At 41.7% G+C, this 19,245-nt stretch overlaps 1 protein-coding gene across 1 annotated transcript in view; it reads left to right on the plus strand.

Moving 5' to 3' along the window:
* Positions 1 to 19,245, plus strand: part of LOC128303499 (tyrosine-protein kinase Dnt) — a 55,341-nt gene that overhangs the window by 15,654 nt on the left and 20,442 nt on the right. The window contains exons 3-6 of the mRNA XM_053040474.1: positions 4,959 to 5,196; positions 8,492 to 8,660; positions 11,898 to 12,046; positions 12,472 to 12,626. Coding sequence (XP_052896434.1) covers positions 4,959 to 5,196; positions 8,492 to 8,660; positions 11,898 to 12,046; positions 12,472 to 12,626 — 711 coding nt within the window. The remainder of the gene's footprint in view (positions 1 to 4,958; positions 5,197 to 8,491; positions 8,661 to 11,897; positions 12,047 to 12,471; positions 12,627 to 19,245) is intronic.

Below are 19,245 nucleotides of genomic sequence, written 5' to 3' on the forward strand. Positions count from 1 at the left end.
CACACAGCTTTCCTCATCGGCTTACGAGACGAAATCCTTCCCCCCTTCCCCTCCCGATCACCAACAATCAAGCTCAATCGTTCGTGCTTTGCCACAATTTTTGCGTTTCATCACGTTTATGATGTCTGATCGGAATATTTTTTGTGCCCATTTGCCGGAAAAGCGCTCATCGGCAGAGGGCCGGTGTGCTGTGTGCAAACATGAGCGTACGCAGTGTAAACAATGGATACCGATTCTGCACCATTAAGCAGGAATTGCATCCGACTAGAGAGGAGGGAAGAAAAAACTTGGGAAAATTTTCTCTCTTTCTCTCTCTCTTTTCCGCCACCTTTCGATAACCATCGGTTGGAGATATGCTGCAGGGATGAAGCGTAGATGATAATACGATCGTATGTCTGGGGGATGTGTGGTGTTGTGGTCGTGGTTACTTCATGTATGTGCTGTTTTGGCGCTGATCCCGACAAACGTGGATTATTCGTACTTCTTCGTACCATCGTTCCGAGCGGAAAGAGAGCCACACACACACCGGGAAGTGTGTAACGCTGCATTACAATGAAGCGCATTGGGTTGGAAATTTGAGCGAAAGCTTTCTATCCTCACTTCATCCTTTCGGTTCGTGTTCTAAACTCGCCACCAAGACGTAGTCTATAGTTTAACTGAAGCTACCAACAACGAAATATAAGCGAATTTTCCTTCCTCCTTTCCAAAGGGAGCTTACATTTTTTTTTGCTCAAGACGCCTTCTTTATCCTTGTTCCAACACAAAGCCTCGAATTGCGTCCTATCAGGATCGGGTCTAATTTTTTATGCTCCTCTTAATGGAGTAAGGTTTGCGGTAAAGTGAAAGTATTCCTTCCAACAAAGTTCAATAAAATTTCCATTTTTTTTGCCCACCGCCCGGAAATGCTACAAACTATCTCAATATTCCTCAGCTGTTACATAAAAGAAAGATGATGACATTCGTTTAGGTGGCACTTACAGTGAACAGTGGAATAGTAATTTTCCACATTTTCCACATTTTCCAGCGGGGAAGAGGAACCAAAATTTGAACCGGAAGCGACAAACTGGCTCACAATCCAAAACTGGGTCAGCTTAATTTGCACCAGCTAAACCTCCGCGTGGAAGTTAACCAAAAATGTCTGCCATCATTAAGCCGCCAACGGGAGTCGATGTTGATAAAGTCCTTAAAACCTCCCGGGCACCACACCATTCGAACTCGTGTTGTGCTGGTTAAGGACGGTGGAACTCCAATCCCTTCCCAATCGTCCGAACCGACGCCGAGCAACGGTGGCATTGGCAGTAATAAGAACTCTAGCACAAAAAAAACCTCTTCTATCTTCGCTACAGTTCTTCCCGGCCCTTTCTTCTGCACTTACTTTACATGTCACTGTGGTGTTGGAAGGTGGAAATTTTTACAAAGCACCCTTTTTTTGTTTTGTTTTGTTTTTGGTTGTGTTCGGCATGGGAATAAAACACCGTTCGCCCAAACCGTGGTGCTGTTCATTTGTGCGTTTTGTTTTGCATTTATTCTGTGTGTTTGTTTTGCTTTTTACTTGGCTTTGGCCACCACCAATGGACGACAAGTTCCATTAAAGGCGGAAAGCACTTTTCCACTTTATGCAAATTATTCGATGACAGTTTGGTGCTAAGTTTTCCACAGCGCTCTTCCTTCATGGAAACGAAACCGTTCGTAGCAGCAGCAGCAACACGCGAACTGAATGAACTAAGGAATTCATTCGACAGTAACGGAAAAAAGGACCCTTCCTCTAAAAAGGGCTAAACACACTGAAAACACGCGCATCATTATCCTTGTTCTACGTGTTGAACAAAAATTAAAGACAAACAAATGTTTCCATTCTCATGGCCCCGATTTATGGGGTCGTTCCTTCCACAAAAGACTTTCTTAAAGCGTAAGATATTCGGTTGGACGGTTATAAAATGGCCAAGTGGATTAATTTAAATCAAGAACCAATTCTTTAGTGCAAACACACGCTCACACGCATGGGGGGGAGCATATAGCAAGGAAAAGAGAAAAACCGTACACCGACCGCCACTTCCGCTTGGACAAATGGTCATAAATTTCAATTTCGTTCGATACGCTCAAATCCACTCCGGGTCCGGGGATCCGGTGGTCAGTCTTTATTGGGTGGTGTGGTGTTTGAAGGAAGCACACACACACGTTGGTGTGAAAACCCCAAAGTGCGGTTTGTTTGCCCGATTGGTGGCACTTCGAAGCGGAAATTTAGAACCATTCACTGTTGCTGTAAGCCGGAACCTGTTCAATGGATTCGTTTTTTTTTTTGTCGGTGCTGATGTGCTGACTGTGCACAGGAACTCTTCCCGCACAGCGTAACCGACACAGTAACCCTTCAACTCAACAGATGCTCGGTCAGGTCCTTTGGCAGATCCCATGGGAGAGGAGAGCAAAAAAGAAACGGTACGATCTCCGGACCATTCTTTATGGTCCGGCTGGTTCGAATGAAATGAAAATTTATCTCTCAATAGCCTGGCCGGGCATCATTCAAACCCGGAAACGGTATTACATTTGCTTTCAAAGGGAAACATGCGCGGTAGTGCTAGTGCCAGCGGTCCATTTCATTTCATTGCCCCAATAAATCTTTATAATACGCGATTCTTTTATATTTTAAATTATTGGCAAGCAAGTGCAAGTGGTGATAATGCACCAGGAGCAAACCAAGCTTTATCACTGGTTTCATCGGGTGCTGTTTTTATTTAGCTAAAAAGGACATTTTCTGTTAGCGAAATTAATTCTTCTTCCACGCTGCTTACTAAAGGCGGCCCATTTCCGCTTTTGCTGACATAATAACATTACACGCAACACCATTAGGCACGGTTTTACAACTTTCACCATGCTAATGGAACCCATCGTGCCTAAGTCCTCCGGACCGACCAAACCCACCCGCTTCATCCTTTTGCCAAAGTTTTGAGCGATCGTTTCAAAGAGCAAGCAGTAAAACAACCAAACAACGCAACTTCATGGGGAGGGGGGAAAAGGTTTCAACCAGTTTTAACGAAAGTAAACTCCATAAAACTGACGGAACTAATAAAGTTATGCAGAGTGGCGCGGAATCAGTGTTTTTTTTTTGGTTTGGGGAACTCGAACCATCAAACGGAATACGCCAAGGAAGGAAAAAAAAAATGCGGGAAAACTGTTTTCCCCGACTCGGGCCTCGCTTAATGCAATCAGAACCGATCTCGCGCGCGTGTGTCTCCGAGATGACCCCCGGTGTCGGTCCCTTCAGGTTGTCGGGCAGCTCACAGGACGGCAAATTTAATTTGTCAGCCAGCAAGCGACTTGAACTTTCGAACCGTCGACAAAATCCGCCCTCGAAAATAAACTCAATTAATCAGTCGGCGTCGAGCGGCGTCGTCGTGCTCGATGCAAACAAACGGGCGGAATCAAAATTCAATCAAAATCCATCCCTGATTGGGTCGGCTGACATTAACCGATGGGCTGTAGTCAACATCAACCACTGGTGGTGGACAAATGAAATTAGCCAAAATTGCGCCAAAAAACAAAAAAAAAAACAAAGAGTATAATTTTAATAACATTTTACCCCAAAACTTTATCATATGCGAGAAAAGCTGGTATAAGTTTTCGAACAAATGTGGCCACTTCGGGGAAAAACGGGTTCATTTCAGCAATTCGCTTTATTCATCCCATCCCGGTGCTCCCAGGGCCCATTGCCGCAAACATGTTACATTCTCAATATCCTTGTTTGTTTTTTATGTTGGAAGCGAACAGCCATTCAGTCCACGGCAGGGTGCACCTTTTATAAAATCGTGCAACAGCTTCCGACAGCCACACCTACCCCAAAACTAAGAACCCAGGCCGCGATACGTCTGAAACACGGAACATGGGCATGGGCTATTTGTTGCTCCTGCCCTTAATGCGATTACCGACGACGAATGTGCAGACGAGAATCAATTAGTTCTCTTTGTTGTTTTTAATTAGATTCCGGGAGTGTCGGGACACCGGACTCTCGATTGTTTTATCGCCACCTGCAAGCGAGTGGCTCGTTGGGTTCGAATGGATGCCCATTGCTCATGTCCGTTGTGAATAATACACTTGTTTTTGTCTCACATTGATTGAATTTCGCCATAAACTACCCGTTCAATTCCCTGTTACTTTTAGTCGGTCTATCTGCACTAACGGAAAACAATTTTTAAATAAAAAAAAAAAGCTTTCCTTCCATTCTTTATAATAAACTCCACTTCTCTCCGCGCGGCAAACGTTCGGTTTGGTTTCTAATGCAGACACGAAATATATTTAATTGCCCTCGACACGCTTCAGTTCATCTCAAAAACGTTCCACTTCATTAACCATTTCACCACGGTTGGTTAGTGGACGGAGAGTGCTGGCGAACAAAACTCGCACAACTCAATCAACTCCGCTTCTCAAAGATCAATCACCCGGGCCCTCCCCCGGATGGGTCACGAAAATTTTAATTAAAAGCATCGTTACATACTTTCGCCCGGCCCGCGCCCGAGTTTGGTGCGGCGGAAACTTGCGCTAAAGTTTTCTGTGCCCCGGCGCACACGTCCACATCTTCGGCGTGCGTATTCATCCGTGGTGGGAAGTTAGAGTCCGGTCGCTTCATTAAGCTCCCACCGGTTCCGCTTTCCGTCATCGCTACACGATAAATCATTATCGGTAAATTTATTTCGTACATCACCAATGCTGATTCAATATTGAATATTAATTTACTTCGTGCGCTGTACTTTCGTTTGTGCGCGCTGCGATCCATGCGACTACTGTCCCGCTGAATAGACATCCTTCTTCGATTATCATCAATTAGGATGTTCCATTTAGTGGATCGCGAGGCGAGTGTAATTTGCACCAATCCACAGTGTAGCTGTCAGGTTTTCCTTGTTTCTCGCTTTCCTTAAGTGTGCTTTCGCTTTAATCATCGCTCACATTCCATTTCTGTTTTGCAGCTTCCTTACACGATATCGGTCCACTACGATGACAACGAAGGGGCGGTACAGCATCCGGAGCTCGACATTCCGACCAGCGGCATTATACCGCGCACGGTCGAAAGCTTCACGGTGCATCTCGTCTGCTGGGGGAATGTCACCAAGGAGGTACCGGTCGGTATTCATCTGCACGTCGAGGGACCACCGAAGCATAATGACACCAAATTGATCATCAAGCGGAACAAAATTTGCATCAAAGGTGAGACTGGAGTCGGGGTTGGGTTGGGAATGTGTGTTTTTCTAGAGTTATTTTAATTTTATTTAATTTATAACAAACGAGAACTTACATTACTAACGCTAAACTATCGCTTAGACAATGCTGGTAGCATAATTCATGAATATTTCAGGAGGAAATGGACAGTATGTGGGTTCAAATAGAGGTGAAACTCTTTTTAGTCAGCTTTGGGTTTCTATTGTTTTAAATTCCAATTCTCATTATTGTTCCAAGCACCGAAGACCCAGAACACAACACGAATAGACAGCAGAGCAGTTTTGGAATGCTCAACAACACGGCAGGGTTTTAGGAATTATAAGCTAATGATCATGTTCCAATTCTCATAATGTAAGCTTATTAAGAATCTTTTCAAATGCGAACCTGATTGAAGATTCCTAAAGCCGTTCCATAGATCTGTCCGGACCTTAGACAACAGAGATCACATCATTCAACAATACTCCAGTGATAATGTAACGGATTAAAAAATGTTCTTAAATATTGAGGATTTAAAATATTCTCTGCTACCTTCTATAAGTTCAAGGATCTTCCGGATTTAGAAGGCAAGCCAAGTATACAAACAGCTCCTTAGTGATAGACACTCAATTAACAAGCTTCAGGTATATAGAGTAGAGATCTTGGAAGCATTGGACTAGACAACATTACTCTGAACAGGACAATGTACGAATATATTAATTTCACATGAGTTCCAAACAAGGATAATAACAGATGAAGGATGATAGTTCAGTACATTCAGGTACAAAAATGGATGGAATAGAAATATAAACTCATCAGCACTACAAGAATATTAATTGGAATGTATAAAAGAACAAATATCGTTATTCAATAATATCAATAATCAAGCACTGGAAAAAGTTCCTTGAGGTACACTGAGTTGAAAAATAAATGCTGGGAAAGAGAGGAGTTAAACCCAACTCAATAGGAACAAAAGCCAGTTCTAAGAACTGAACCAGGAATTAAGGGAATTAGGCTTATCAGACAATAGCTGATTTACAATAGGTCTATATAGTATCAACTCAGGATGCCATATCCAATTTTGTACTGATGTAATTTGTAAAACACATGAGTGTAGAAATTAAAAAGATCTTTTCGAACGTAAAACTAAGTTGTAGTATAATGATGGATGCACGCAACACAATTAAATCGAGGCAATATCAGAGCAGAGTTGCGATATGCCAAGGTGGTCCATCAATTATGATGGAATTACCTATAAAAAATCAATTAAAAGGGGTTTATATAGGTATTACTAGTTTGAAAATAGGCCAGCCTTGTTACCATAACACAGGAATCCTGGCGGAACACAAAGCTAGAGGGAGTAATAGACAGACCAGGCCTACAAAATGGTTCAAGTTTATTTAGCGCTAGGTATTGAGCAGGTCCTCATGGATGAGCCTGAAATAATAGTTTGAGGTGATGTGAATTATTTCAGGCACTCCATCAGTTGTTGGAGACAGAAAAAAGAGGACAAAAACGCGCTACTTAGAGGGAAGCAAATGTCGAACCCATTGTCAGTAGTCAAGATAGAAAGGAAGTATTAGAAGAACACGCTCTTCTGTTACTGACATGAGCGCAAAGGATTTCCAAACTAATAATGTCTAAAGAGCTAAACCAATCGCAATACGCAAACTTTTTAATTTCTGTTTAACAATTCTTCATTAGTTAAACGATCCGTTTTGTTATGCATATTATGCATTTTCATGTTGCACACGCAACATATTTCCAACCATCGCATCTACAATAACTCGATTATCGGTATATGGAAATATGGTAGCAAAAGTTATGCAGACAAATGGTAATATATTTCATTTGCTATCCCTTTTTCCTTACAATATTCAATATGGAGTGCGGAAAAACCTGAACCATGCTGCCAGGTTGCCAGGTTTCTTCCCATACACCTAAAACGCTTGTGCGCTTCGTTTCTCTTTTTGTTCACTCCCCATTTTCATTCCAAATTGGGATATACGATGGCGTCGTGTTGGTCGGGCATCACACCGACCCAAATCTATCGAATGTTGATTGCATCATATTCATTCAACCCATCTTCCTTTATTTTTTCTTTGCGTTTTGGCTGCAATAAGGGAAATAGGGGTTTGATATCGCTTTTGCAAATCGATGCGGCATAAAATGCAAATTGATGGCTTCGATTCGCTTTTCACTGCATGCCAAACTGTACGGCCTGTGCAGACTGTGAACCGATTTAGAACTGATTATTTAGAATAAAATATTCACACGCACACGGGCAGTTTTGGCAGAGGAAGCGCAAGGAAAAACAGCCGCTCGGCGTATGATTTTGAATTTTCGTTTTTTTTGTTTTGTTGTTTCTTGCGTGATAACCAATTCGTATGTTGTGCAGTGCTCAAAATGGATTGAGAAACTAATTTATTCCTATAGCGTTTGGTTAGGAATATTTAACTTGTTATTAAAAATTAGGAAGTCATTCGTTATTTTATTTTAATTAAAAAAAATCTCCCATTATAGCAGCGGGCGTTATAAAAGATCACTATTTGCTTTTCGGGTTCGGTTGAATTAGTCTTAAGTAAACTTCCCTTCCATCGTTCGGCTTGCAGCACCACCCTGGCCAGCGACTCCTTTCAAATATTTTCCCTCCCATCAACGTTACATTTTCCCATCGTAAGAATGCGATAAATTTCAATTAATCCCTACAGCCCTGCTCCGCGCCAAACCGGCGCATAAACAAAGAAATTCTCAACCTCCGCCGGCTAGAACACTATCGCGAAAGCGCACAAGCGTGTTACATTAAATACTCCGAACGTCTCCGGCACCTAAACCACAACTAGGCCGTGTATTAATCGAGGTTTTCCCGCGAGTTTATTACGAGCAAAGCACTGAGCTTAAGCCCTGCCGGCACCCGAAAAACGATGCTAGTACTATCGATAAAAAATAATGTTTGTTTTGTGTGCGGTGCTGTGCTATCGACAAATGGGGAATGATTCGGGGATGGTGGCTGCTGGCAACAACAAAAAAAAAATACTCCTCCCTCCAGGCAAACAAGACACAAATGGGAATATAAATTCCAAACGGGAAAGTTCACCGCACAGGTGGCCCCACCCAACCGGTTTTTTTCCAAGATGAAAACTGAAGTTACGAATTCGGAGCAAACCGCACGTTAAATAATGTTTGTGACAAATTTTACAAACAAGCTTTAAATTAAACCATTCTCGTGAGGGATTTTTGTTTCTGTGCCGCAATAAAATGCGTTTCGTTAAACAAACAGCTGTGGTTTCCTTTCGCTTCTTCGCAGGTATGCATCCGGCAAGGAATCGTTTACCGGCGGCCGAAATAGCACCGCAGCAAGGACCAGCCCTGCTAGGTGCGGCCGCCTGTGCGCTGGGCCTTGTGCTGGTGGTGGGTCTCATTGCCAGTGCCATGTACGTACGTGCACGGAAGCAAATTCGGCAGGATTCGTTGCAGTAAGTATAAACGGAATAAATTAACATGGATAGTATATTTACCTTACGCAAAGCTACGTTATCTATCCTCAATATGGATATATTAATGATATTGATAGCAACTATCACGTGCTGTTGTTATCTTTGTTTGTGTAGTATAATGATTTCATTTAATGATATCTTACTTTTTAAAAAAAGAATTATTAACCAAATACTAAAATGTGATGAATAAATCATTTAAAAAACATCTATCTTGTGCTCAGCTCATGATTCATAAAAAATGATGTTTTCTTGTATTATTACTCTTCATTACCTATACCATGATTAGATCTTTATCAACATCACAGTAAACTTAACTATTATCTTTAATCAATTATGTTGAAAGTAGTGTTTTATTAAAATTTAATGACATAAAACAGTATTTTCTTAGTCTATAAGCGACAATTATGGCTTCATGGTTACAACAAATATGGTAAAATAATTGTTAGTTCATCATAGAATTTTTGGTTCACGATGATCCAAAGGTTCAGCTAACAATGGATGCTTTAACAAACAAATTTTTCAGTTTTTCGGATCAATTCTTAACTGGATGGTGTAACTCACTATTAAATATAATAAATCTGAGTTATCGAAGATCGATTGTATTTCCTCAAGCGAGAAAGGGAAAAATCGGAAGAAATTTTCAAATGAGATGCATAAAATGAGTAGAATTTAGATCCACGATTTATTTAGTATATTGCATAGACTTAATCGTAAAGACTCGAAAACCGCCGAAAGGTATGCAATGTTTGAACACTAACTTTCCCGTTGATCGAGAAAAATTTCTTCGAAAACTACCAGTTTCCGAATGTATAGTACCAGGAGAGCATCCACGGAAGAGGTAGCTCCTGGTACTGCGCCGTAAGGTATGCAATGTTTATACACTAACTTTGCAACCAACTTGCAATGCAATGCGCCGTAAGGTATGCAATGTTTAAACACTAACTTTCCAAACAAACCAGCTGTTTTGAGATTTCCAATACCAGGAGAGCATGTCTCTCAAGAGGTGACCCTCAGACACTCAAGCACTCAGACACTCAGTCACTCAGTCACACTCATGCCAGTCACTCATGAGTGCCGGTCACTCATGAGTGCCGGTAACTCATGAGTGCCGGTAACTCATGAGTTACCGGCACTCATGAGTGACCGGCACTCATGAGTGACTGAGTGGCTGAGTGCCTGAGTGTCTGAGGGTCACCTCTTGAGAGACATGCTCTCCTGGTATTGGAAATCTCAAAACAGCTGGTTTGTTTGGAAAGTTAGTGTTTAAACATTGCATACCTTACGGCGCATTGCATTGCAAGTTGGTTGCAAAGTTAGTGTATAAACATTGCATACCTTTCGGCGCAGTACCAGGAGCTACCTCTTCCGTGGATGCTCTCCTGGTACTATACATTCGAAAACTGGTAGTTTTTGAAGCAGTTTTTCGGCGGGTTTCGACCAAAATTGCTGTACTAGGTGCTACCTCTTCCGTGGATGCTTTCCTGGTATCAGAAATCTGAAATTAGCTGGTTTGTATGGAATTTCGTACCAGTCGACGGAAAGTTTAAGCGAAATGAAGAATGCTTTCCGTTTTATCGATCTTCCTTACACTAGCGATCGCTCTCACGGGTTTGATAGTATGCAATGCAATAGTGATGGGCAAATTTATTCCACACTGCAGGGGTGTCACCTCTTGAAAAACATGCTTTCCTGGTTTCGCAAATCTGTAAACAATTTTGTTGTTCATCGCCTAAAACATCAACATGAGCGAAACAGGTTTCTAAGAAATTTCTCTGATTGTTACCGAAGAAGTAAACCGATTGAAAACTGTACCTTGGGCGAAAAATCGTAGAAGGCGTTGGACTAATCAGGAATCGTAAATGTACGTAAATCGTAGAAAATGTCGTAGCAAAATTATAGGCCCCCCTTTAAAAATTCCGCCCTGGACCTCCAAGGGCATTGATCCTCCACTGTGTATGGTGATGCATTGACTTATTCATCCACAACATCGTTATTTGTCGGATGGTTTCACTTTTTTACCAGCTATTCTTGAATCCTGAAGCCTCAAAAATGTGCAAAAAAATACAAAAACTACCATTTTTGGGATTAATTGTAATTTGGGAAAAAATGTAATCGTGGATAAATAAGAGACCATAAATACTTGGGCGACTGTCTTTAATTAACAATTTTTAGATAACGTTTCACGTGTAATAAATTCATCATTTGAATAGAATATGTAATTCGTTGGTGATATTGTGGATACTATAACCCTCGAATGTATTAAAAACAATTCAACAAGTTTTAGAAGATCTTCCAGTATTTGGATTTTATTAATGCTCTTGTCGTCGAATACTGATGAATGCTGTGCGTTCCAAACAACAGCTATTAAAAATAGCCAACATGGAAAGTTTATCGAATATTTAATAACTGAAATGAATATGATAAATCGCCAGGGAGATGGAACACGATTCTCGATCTCCAACGTAACCGCACAAGCGTAACGTAGCGTTATCTTACCTGGGTGCACATCAACCAGGCGCCGCTGTTGCTGTTGGATGTAATACTTTCCAACCATGTTCCACGTGTCTTTACTTTAATAACAGTGTTTTGCAATCTCATCCGACCAACGTGCTAATATCGGTCTTGTTTCTCGTACAAGAACAAGCACATCCTCGACCACTTCGGCACCATGTCATGTTCCACGGGCAGCTCGGCAAACTTGGACCATCCGTTGGTAACACATGTCTGAACATGTTCATTTTACCGAACTGTGGCGAACGGACGAGTCTGGTGCCTTGTCCCATGTGTTTCACAACGCGTGTGTGTATGTGTGTGTCGCTTCGTCTTGTCAACACCCCAAAACGGGAGCCAAACAGATTTTTGAAACGCAAGACAGGACACAGATAATCCCTTTTCTGTCCACCCAACGACCGGTCCCCATCGGTCCCATCGGAGTTTCAATACACTGTGGGGCAAAAGGAGCTATGGAATTTATGCTTCATCGATATTCGTTTCGTTTTTCTCTATCTCTCTCTCATCTACTACCCCTTTTACAATGCATCCCTCTTGCATAATGTTCCAATGAGCAGGGTAGAGTTCCCATTGCAACAGGATCGATGGCAGTCTGTTTGTAAATATTTCCACTCTATACCCATTCGATGTCGATGTCGGTTGTATTATTAATGCTGCTCTGGTTTTTTTTCTCTCTCTTTCGTTCCCTTCTATTCCGGCACACAGCACAAGCTTCACCACTGCAGCATACGGTAGCCATCAGAATGTTTTCATCCGGCTGGATCCCTTGGGACGCCCGCCTAGTGCTAACAGTGGTTCCTACGCAACGATAGCGAGCCTCAACAAATATCCCATCAGCGAATCGAAAAAGTCGTGTAAGTGTCACTTTAGCGCAGTGTTTTCAACTGTTTTTTTTTTCATTTTGTTGTCTCTTTCACCTTCCTTTGCATTTATAGCAACAACAAAAAAAAGTCACATTTCTTTTGCTGTTGTTAAATGTGTTCCCTTCTAAATTTACTTTAATTAAATGTTTCTAAGTTTCAAATTGATTCCCGCTTTGTGCCACCTTCTTCATACCACGCAACCCTGTTTGTCATGTTTTCCGAAAACAAACCTTGCAATCATCGTGGCCCTCTTGCCAATGGACCCACCCAACATAAACATGAACCGTATCTAAATGGGTTCTTCCCACATACAATTCCCAACCCCCCTTCCTTACTCCATCATACAAAAATGGCGTTACTGATCGTGCTATTCGTGCTTGTACTCCAATTGCGCTTCCGGCGTCATTCACTTGCAGGGTTTCGCAGCACCCCTTCGCCATCGCCGTACGCGACAGCTCTGCTGCCCCTAGGGCAAAACGGTACCGCAACGGGGACGGAATCGGTCTACGCCAAGCCAGAATCGGTCTGTCCATCCCGGGTGTCCTACTACGCTTCATCCCAGCTAACTCAGGTAAGCTGTCCATTTCACTCGACAAACATCCGCTGCTAGGGTGTCGTCCTTCCCCCTTGCACCCAAATGCCTGACGAGGGTTTACTCCAACCGAATTGCCGAAGTTGGCGTGGAGTGTCCACTTGCACCTTGCCCGTTCCCGTGCCAAATTCCAGAATCCAGATTGTTTGCACAGGACGCTCTCTATTCTTTTTTGATTTACTGCTGGCGGAGTTGATATCTTTTATCGTACCATCCATAAAGCAAGCATGGATCGTATTTTGGAGGGGAGATTGAAAATATGGCATAAATACGCACGGAAAACCCAGCCGGTTTTGGGTTGTAGGTTTTCTGTTCTGATTGTACCGAAATAATAACATCCGTCGAGATTTACAAAATGTTTGTTTGGGAAATAATTTGAAGCAATTTGACATAAAGATTTGTTTTATTTATTTGTAAAATTCTTTTATATAGTTGGTAAATTATTTTTAAATTTTAATTCATCTGAAACCAGCCAAAAAGATGCAAATGCGCATTGCAGATTTTGCGTTAGGTTTTCAAAGATCATTCACTCTTTAAAACGATTTACTCTGCATATAGGTACATTTTGCTTTGCGTTCATTAAATTCCTGTACATTATGCGAGTAGTAAATCTGCAAGCCATGCCAAAAGCTAAAACAAACTGAAATTTTAACCAAAAATAAAGAAGATCAGATAAAATTGACTCTATTTTGTTTTCAATTTATTTAGGATGCCATTAACAATTAATAAAACATTTTTCTAATCTACCTATTTTAAGGACCTGCATTAAGGTACTTTTGAACTACTTATATTTTATAACGAATTGTATAAGTTTTTTTAAATGAGCACCATAAAATAGGATTTTTAAGTTGGTTCCCTAGTTGTGGAGCAATTTCCGGCTTGGCATAATAATATGTAACAGCGGGCTAAGTGTCATATAAGATTCACAAAACACCGTTTTCTTCATGTCATCATATGTAATTAGGTATATTATAATTTAGTTATTTACCTTGTCGTTATTTTCTCAATAAACAGAAACAAATAATTATCTATTTATGTTACGCACTGTATTATTCTAATAAGTGAATTAATGATTTTAATTCAAAATGATCACTTTTCACGTAAAAAAATGGGAATGAAAATTAGTAACAATAGATTTCACTTTCAAGTTAGCAAATTTATCAGCTTCTTCAAGATCAAAGCACCTGTACCTTTCCATTGTTTTGGGTGGAAATTTTTTTCGAAAAAAAAAATCTATAATGACCATCTCATTATTCATAGCGTGAAAAATAATTTTCCTTTACCACCGTTCCACAAAGCGTTTCCGCATGGGGAAACACAAGAAAGGAACTGTTTAAAGAAAATGGAGAAAAATACGTCTTCTTTCATCCTTACTCATCGCACTGGTTGACATACAAGCACGGTGTTCGAGTAACCTAACAAGAAGGACAAAAACCCCCGCACCGTAACACCTCAACCGTAACGTAAAGCGTATCGAAAATTTGTCACCGAATTGAAAATTAAGCAATTTGAATAGAAAGTAGGAATTTCCATTTTCACCCCTCGGTTAAAGTTCGGGAAAGCGTATCATCACCCAGCCACACCCGTGCCCAGCCCCCTACTTTTCCAAACGTGATGGCAAATTTTCCATCAATATCCATGCCGAGTAACAACTAGAGAAAAAAAAAACACATAGGAAGCCATGCCAGAAAGCGTCAATCAGCCAGACCAGGTGGGAGGAAAGTCGTACGACTGTAAAGTTACGGCAAATGAACGCATTTTAGACGGTCGGTTTGAAGTTTGACTTCGGTTTAAATGGTGAATGGTGAATGTTGTGATTAAAGTTTAAAGGCGTTATCAAAAGTGGAAGTAATCTAATCGATCGAAAGTTATTTCGCGAAGGAGTTAAGGTGCGTTTCGAGGAAAATAATTTGAATATTGTTATATCACTTATTAACACTCTTAACGGTCTCGTTTCTTCCTTGTTATTGGCATTTAATGTATTCAATTTTATATTACTACAGCCTCTTTTCTCTTAGAAATTTAAAGAAATACTTTTGCCAACAAATAAAATAATTAAATCCCTCCACTAATAAGTATTTTTCCGAAGAAAGCCATCATAATTTGTGGCCAGCAAAAAAAAAACAAAACCAAAAAACTTCCTTAATAAAGCGAACACACCAAAAAACGGTATCCGCATCCATTATCAGAGCGCGCGAGGTACACCTTTCCCCATTTGCCATACCCGGGGTGACATAAATTGAGTGCACGACTCGGCACGATTTTTCCGTCCCGTCCCGAGTGCCAGAGGTGTTAGTTAAAAATTAATAACAATAATGAGACTCTTTGTCGCACCCGAAAGATGGGACCAGTCATTTTTCACAAGAAATTCCCTCCTTGCGGAATGTCACCCCACCGGGGGTCGGCCACCCCTTCCTAGTCTTTATCCTTTTGAATTTCCTTTCCCGAGGCCGAGGGAGCTGAAGGAAATGAATGGGAAAATGATCCGCTTGATGCGGGGCGACTGCAGTGGTCGGTGTTCGGTTTTTAGCTTTTATCACCCGCAAATACTAACACAAGTCGCTAACAAGTGCGACGCACAAAGCAAACAGAGTGTGAAAGAGAGAGAGAGAGAGCGAGGGAACAAAACAAAAATGGTGACACTTTTGGGGCTTCGGGAAGCCACCACCAGGTTCCAGGGTGGCCACAAAAGGTTGCGGGCAAGCAAAAACATAAGCTTGGGCACAATTTGTAACGAGATATTTGTATCACCGTGGGCCGGCCGGGCACATCGTGCTTGGTTGGTTTGCACGGTGGTAAAACAAAAGCCAGACCTGCTGAATGATGATGCCGGAAGGTGAGAAAATGATACATAAGTCGCTTCCACTAATCCCTCACGCACGATGCGGTGAAAAGCGTTGTTTGGTGGAAAAAAAGGGGTTTAAGCACACCGGCAGGGCGGTAAATTTGAAGCATTTCTGAGCGATTAGCGGTCACATTCCAACACCTGCAGCGGTAGTAATTATCAATTATGTCTTTAGTAGTCTTTAGTTGTTTAAACATCCAGCACAATATTGAAAGGTGGGAAATAAGCTTAAAACCCCACTATATACATCAGGGGGCCTCCCGAGTAACCTTCCCCCAGTAACGCATTTAGCAATGTTCATTAATTATAATGCTCCACACGTCCACACGTTGAGGGTACCTCATCAAACAACAACAGTATGGAATGTCACACCATTATAGAAAAGTTTCTACTTTTTGACACCACCGACCATTAACACTAGCAAAACCACTTTTTTCGCCCAAAAGCATTCTTCACATTCCATTTGCCGTCACCTAGTCGCTACACCGATAGCTCGAGCAGAAAGTTTTGTTTACACTCACCGGTGAGGAAGTTTCCTGGCCGCAGGACAGAAAGCGATCTCTCTCGATAGTGGGCACGGTGGTTGGGGCCGGTGCCAAACTTCTCTCCCCCTCAGGGAGTGTGAGTGTGTTTTAATGACATTTTCATCATTAATTTTGAATGTGCCCCCCTTCTCACTCTCCCCAGTTTGGAACTCACCCTGCACGACAATGAAAAACTCCATCCTTTTAATCCTTCCTGCCCGTGTCGGTTGTCACAGTGAAAAGAAACAAACCCGTTTTCTGCAGCTCCTTTCATCATTTTCACCAAACACCAACACCGGTTCCCTTATCGGTTGACCGGCGTTACGGCGCACGAACGAGAAGTGCACAAGAGGGTTGACAGTTTTCCCTCTCCCCCCCCCCCACCCCCTCCGAGCCCCCACCCCCTCCAGATAATGTGTGCATCCCGGTTCGTAACACAAAAGGGTCGCCGGATGTTACGTTACGGGAAATGAGATCCGGCACCAGGCCAGGCCAGGACCAACCGCGTGACAACCAAAACGCAGTCCCGGTGGAAAGGACGCAGTCACGGTGTGGTTTGGTTTGGTACGGGCATAAACCAAAAATATGGAAACTAAACAACACAAAGGTGTGGTGGCCAATGTGGAGTTACCTGCGAGGATGTCGGTGAAAACATATTCTTGCGGGTAAACTCGACTTCGGGGAACTCCGTCGGGGAAAATTATGTGCTTTAAAGAATGTTCCGCACGCTCCAAATGGGTTCGTTAATAAATTTCTTCGTGGATCCTTTTCCGCTTGGATGGAGGGAATACGTGCATAGATCAAAGTGAAGTGGAGTTTTAATAAATGATCACAGCAACGTTTCGTTCCAATATCTGTTCCAATTTTCCTAATCAGCACAATTACGCCACTAGCTCCCTCTGTTGGGTGTTGGGGCGAACGAAGGCAGCTCTTCTTTTATTCACAGTTGTATAATTGATTGTGATGCACTACGGCCATGGCTAGAGCTATTGATGCAATTAATCATCAAGCTTTTATCGTTTACACCATATTCCTTCCCCCTCCGTATGGTCAACACCGTACTGTAAAATCGTTTGCGAATCTTTGTTCGTTTCTAGTGGCTCCAACTTCAAAACAGTCCGCAGTACGCTTGGAACTGGGCAATGTGCCAGGACTTGTTGAGCACGACGGTCCAGAGCACGACAGTTGTAATCGTTGACGTTTTACACAATCCCAGGAAAACGACACTTTACGTTTGATCTTCGCCACTAAACTAGCCACTCTGCTGGACCGGCACGTTTCATGCCAGCCTGGGTACACTTGTACGTTCGGTCCAGATGGTCCACTCGGAACGTTTATTTTCGATTTATTGCAACACTCTGACGTGTGCTAGATGTACTGTTAAGCACACTTGCTGCTGGTCCCTTTTGCTCCCTTGGTTAGAATTATTTTCCCAAATTTTACATCAAGAACATGAAGAATTTTCTCGCGAATTTAATAAAGCGAGTTACTCATTTTGTGACACAATTCCTAATGGCTGACCCCTTTTTTGTAGAAGAAAAGCTGCTTCATGAACTCAACAGCTTCAACAGACACGTGAAAATCCGCACAGTTCATTGTATCAATCATCGCTCTTCACTGCTGAACCACGCGCTGCAGTGACATAGTGGGACAATTTTGCTGCCGCGCAGTGTCTTGCAATCTTTTCTTCCGCACTATCCGTTCCGATCCTGCTGTAATGCCTTGATGTTGATTCGAGGGATTCGTTATTTTTCAGTTGTGCTCAGTGGTTTTTTATTGTGTTTAGTTTTCTTTTGCCTTTTGCTGCCACTACTGCTACTGCTTCCCGGGCATGAGTAGTATTCTCTTCCGGAAAGAATTTCGAAACAGCAATTCATTGCAACTCTTCACTTTGCGTTGGATTTGTGAGGTGTATTAAATAGTTTGTTGTTGTTGTTTAAGAAAGAATTAAGTTGTTTAAATTAATTCTTTTGACACACTGTGCTTATAACAGGTGGTAGAATTTCCAAAAATTCTTAAGCCCTAGTTCGAAGGAAGAAGTATTTTCGACGATTGGTATACAATGAATCGCTTTATTTCGTCATTTTATCTGCACAAGCCAGTAAAGCAAACAATTTAGTCTAACAGACGGTAGTAACTGTTGTTGAGAACACTACAACAGAGGGTGGAACGTTCCCAACCACCTGTCAGAGAGCGCCAGGGAAAATTAAAAACTACGTAGAGGAGGAAGACAAAAGGGATAAAACCGATAGCAGGATGCGCCTGCGACCTCTTTTTGAAACACTCGGTAAGGAATAAAGACCAATTTTTTGGCACCCACGATTGAACCGTGACAGGCAAAAAAAGTCTTATTCTCTAAATCGTTAGCAAACCATCGGTTTTCTAACAACTGTTGTAAATTAGCGGATATTTCTTTCTGTAACGTGTTTCGTCTGTATTTCTGACGTTGGGGACTTTTCTTTTAGATTATTAATTCTTCACAAATAGTAGGCGAGTGAGTGACATATTGATTGTCAGTGTCGCACAATGACACGAGCGCGTGGCAGTGATGCCAAACTTAACTTTTTCTAACTTTTACCTTTGGGACATATTATTCTCAATAGTAACAAACTATCATATGCAGTTGTTGCTCTTGATTTCGATGTTCCATTAATTTAAACGAGGTAAATCATATTGTTTTTAAAAAATATATATAAAAGCGATGTCGATATTGTAAGATATTTAACTGCACAGCATGTCACAGCATCAGTTTTCCTATGTGGGTTGCTTACGTAAATGCTTATTCGTCTCTAAAAGAAATGTTTTTAAATTATGGTTCAATCTTGAACACCACTAGGAAGGACTACATACCTGGGAATTGGAACAGTATATTGAAGGACTAAATCAACACAATTCGGAGACTTGGTGTTTAACATTTCTGTCAATTCTAGGGAGAGTTAGACTTCAACTGATATTTGTAAGGCTCTACAATGCATTACCTTTACATAAATGTATTCATTAATCACTACACGTGTAATACTTGGAAGACGATCCTCACAGTTACCTCCCAGTAAAGAATGATTCATTCAAAGAAACATGGTAGTTCCAAATCTAAGAAGACTTTACTCTTTAGAGATGTTCTGAGAATCATACTGAATGGAAGTTTCTATCATTCTATCAAATCCGTTTCACCATCCTAACTATTCCATCCACCCAATCGCACAATCCCCGTTGGCACCGAAGCTAAGTG

The sequence above is a fragment of the Anopheles moucheti genome, chromosome 3 (assembly GCF_943734755.1).
Source record: "Anopheles moucheti chromosome 3, idAnoMoucSN_F20_07, whole genome shotgun sequence".
Lineage (NCBI taxonomy): Eukaryota > Metazoa > Arthropoda > Insecta > Diptera > Culicidae > Anopheles > Anopheles moucheti.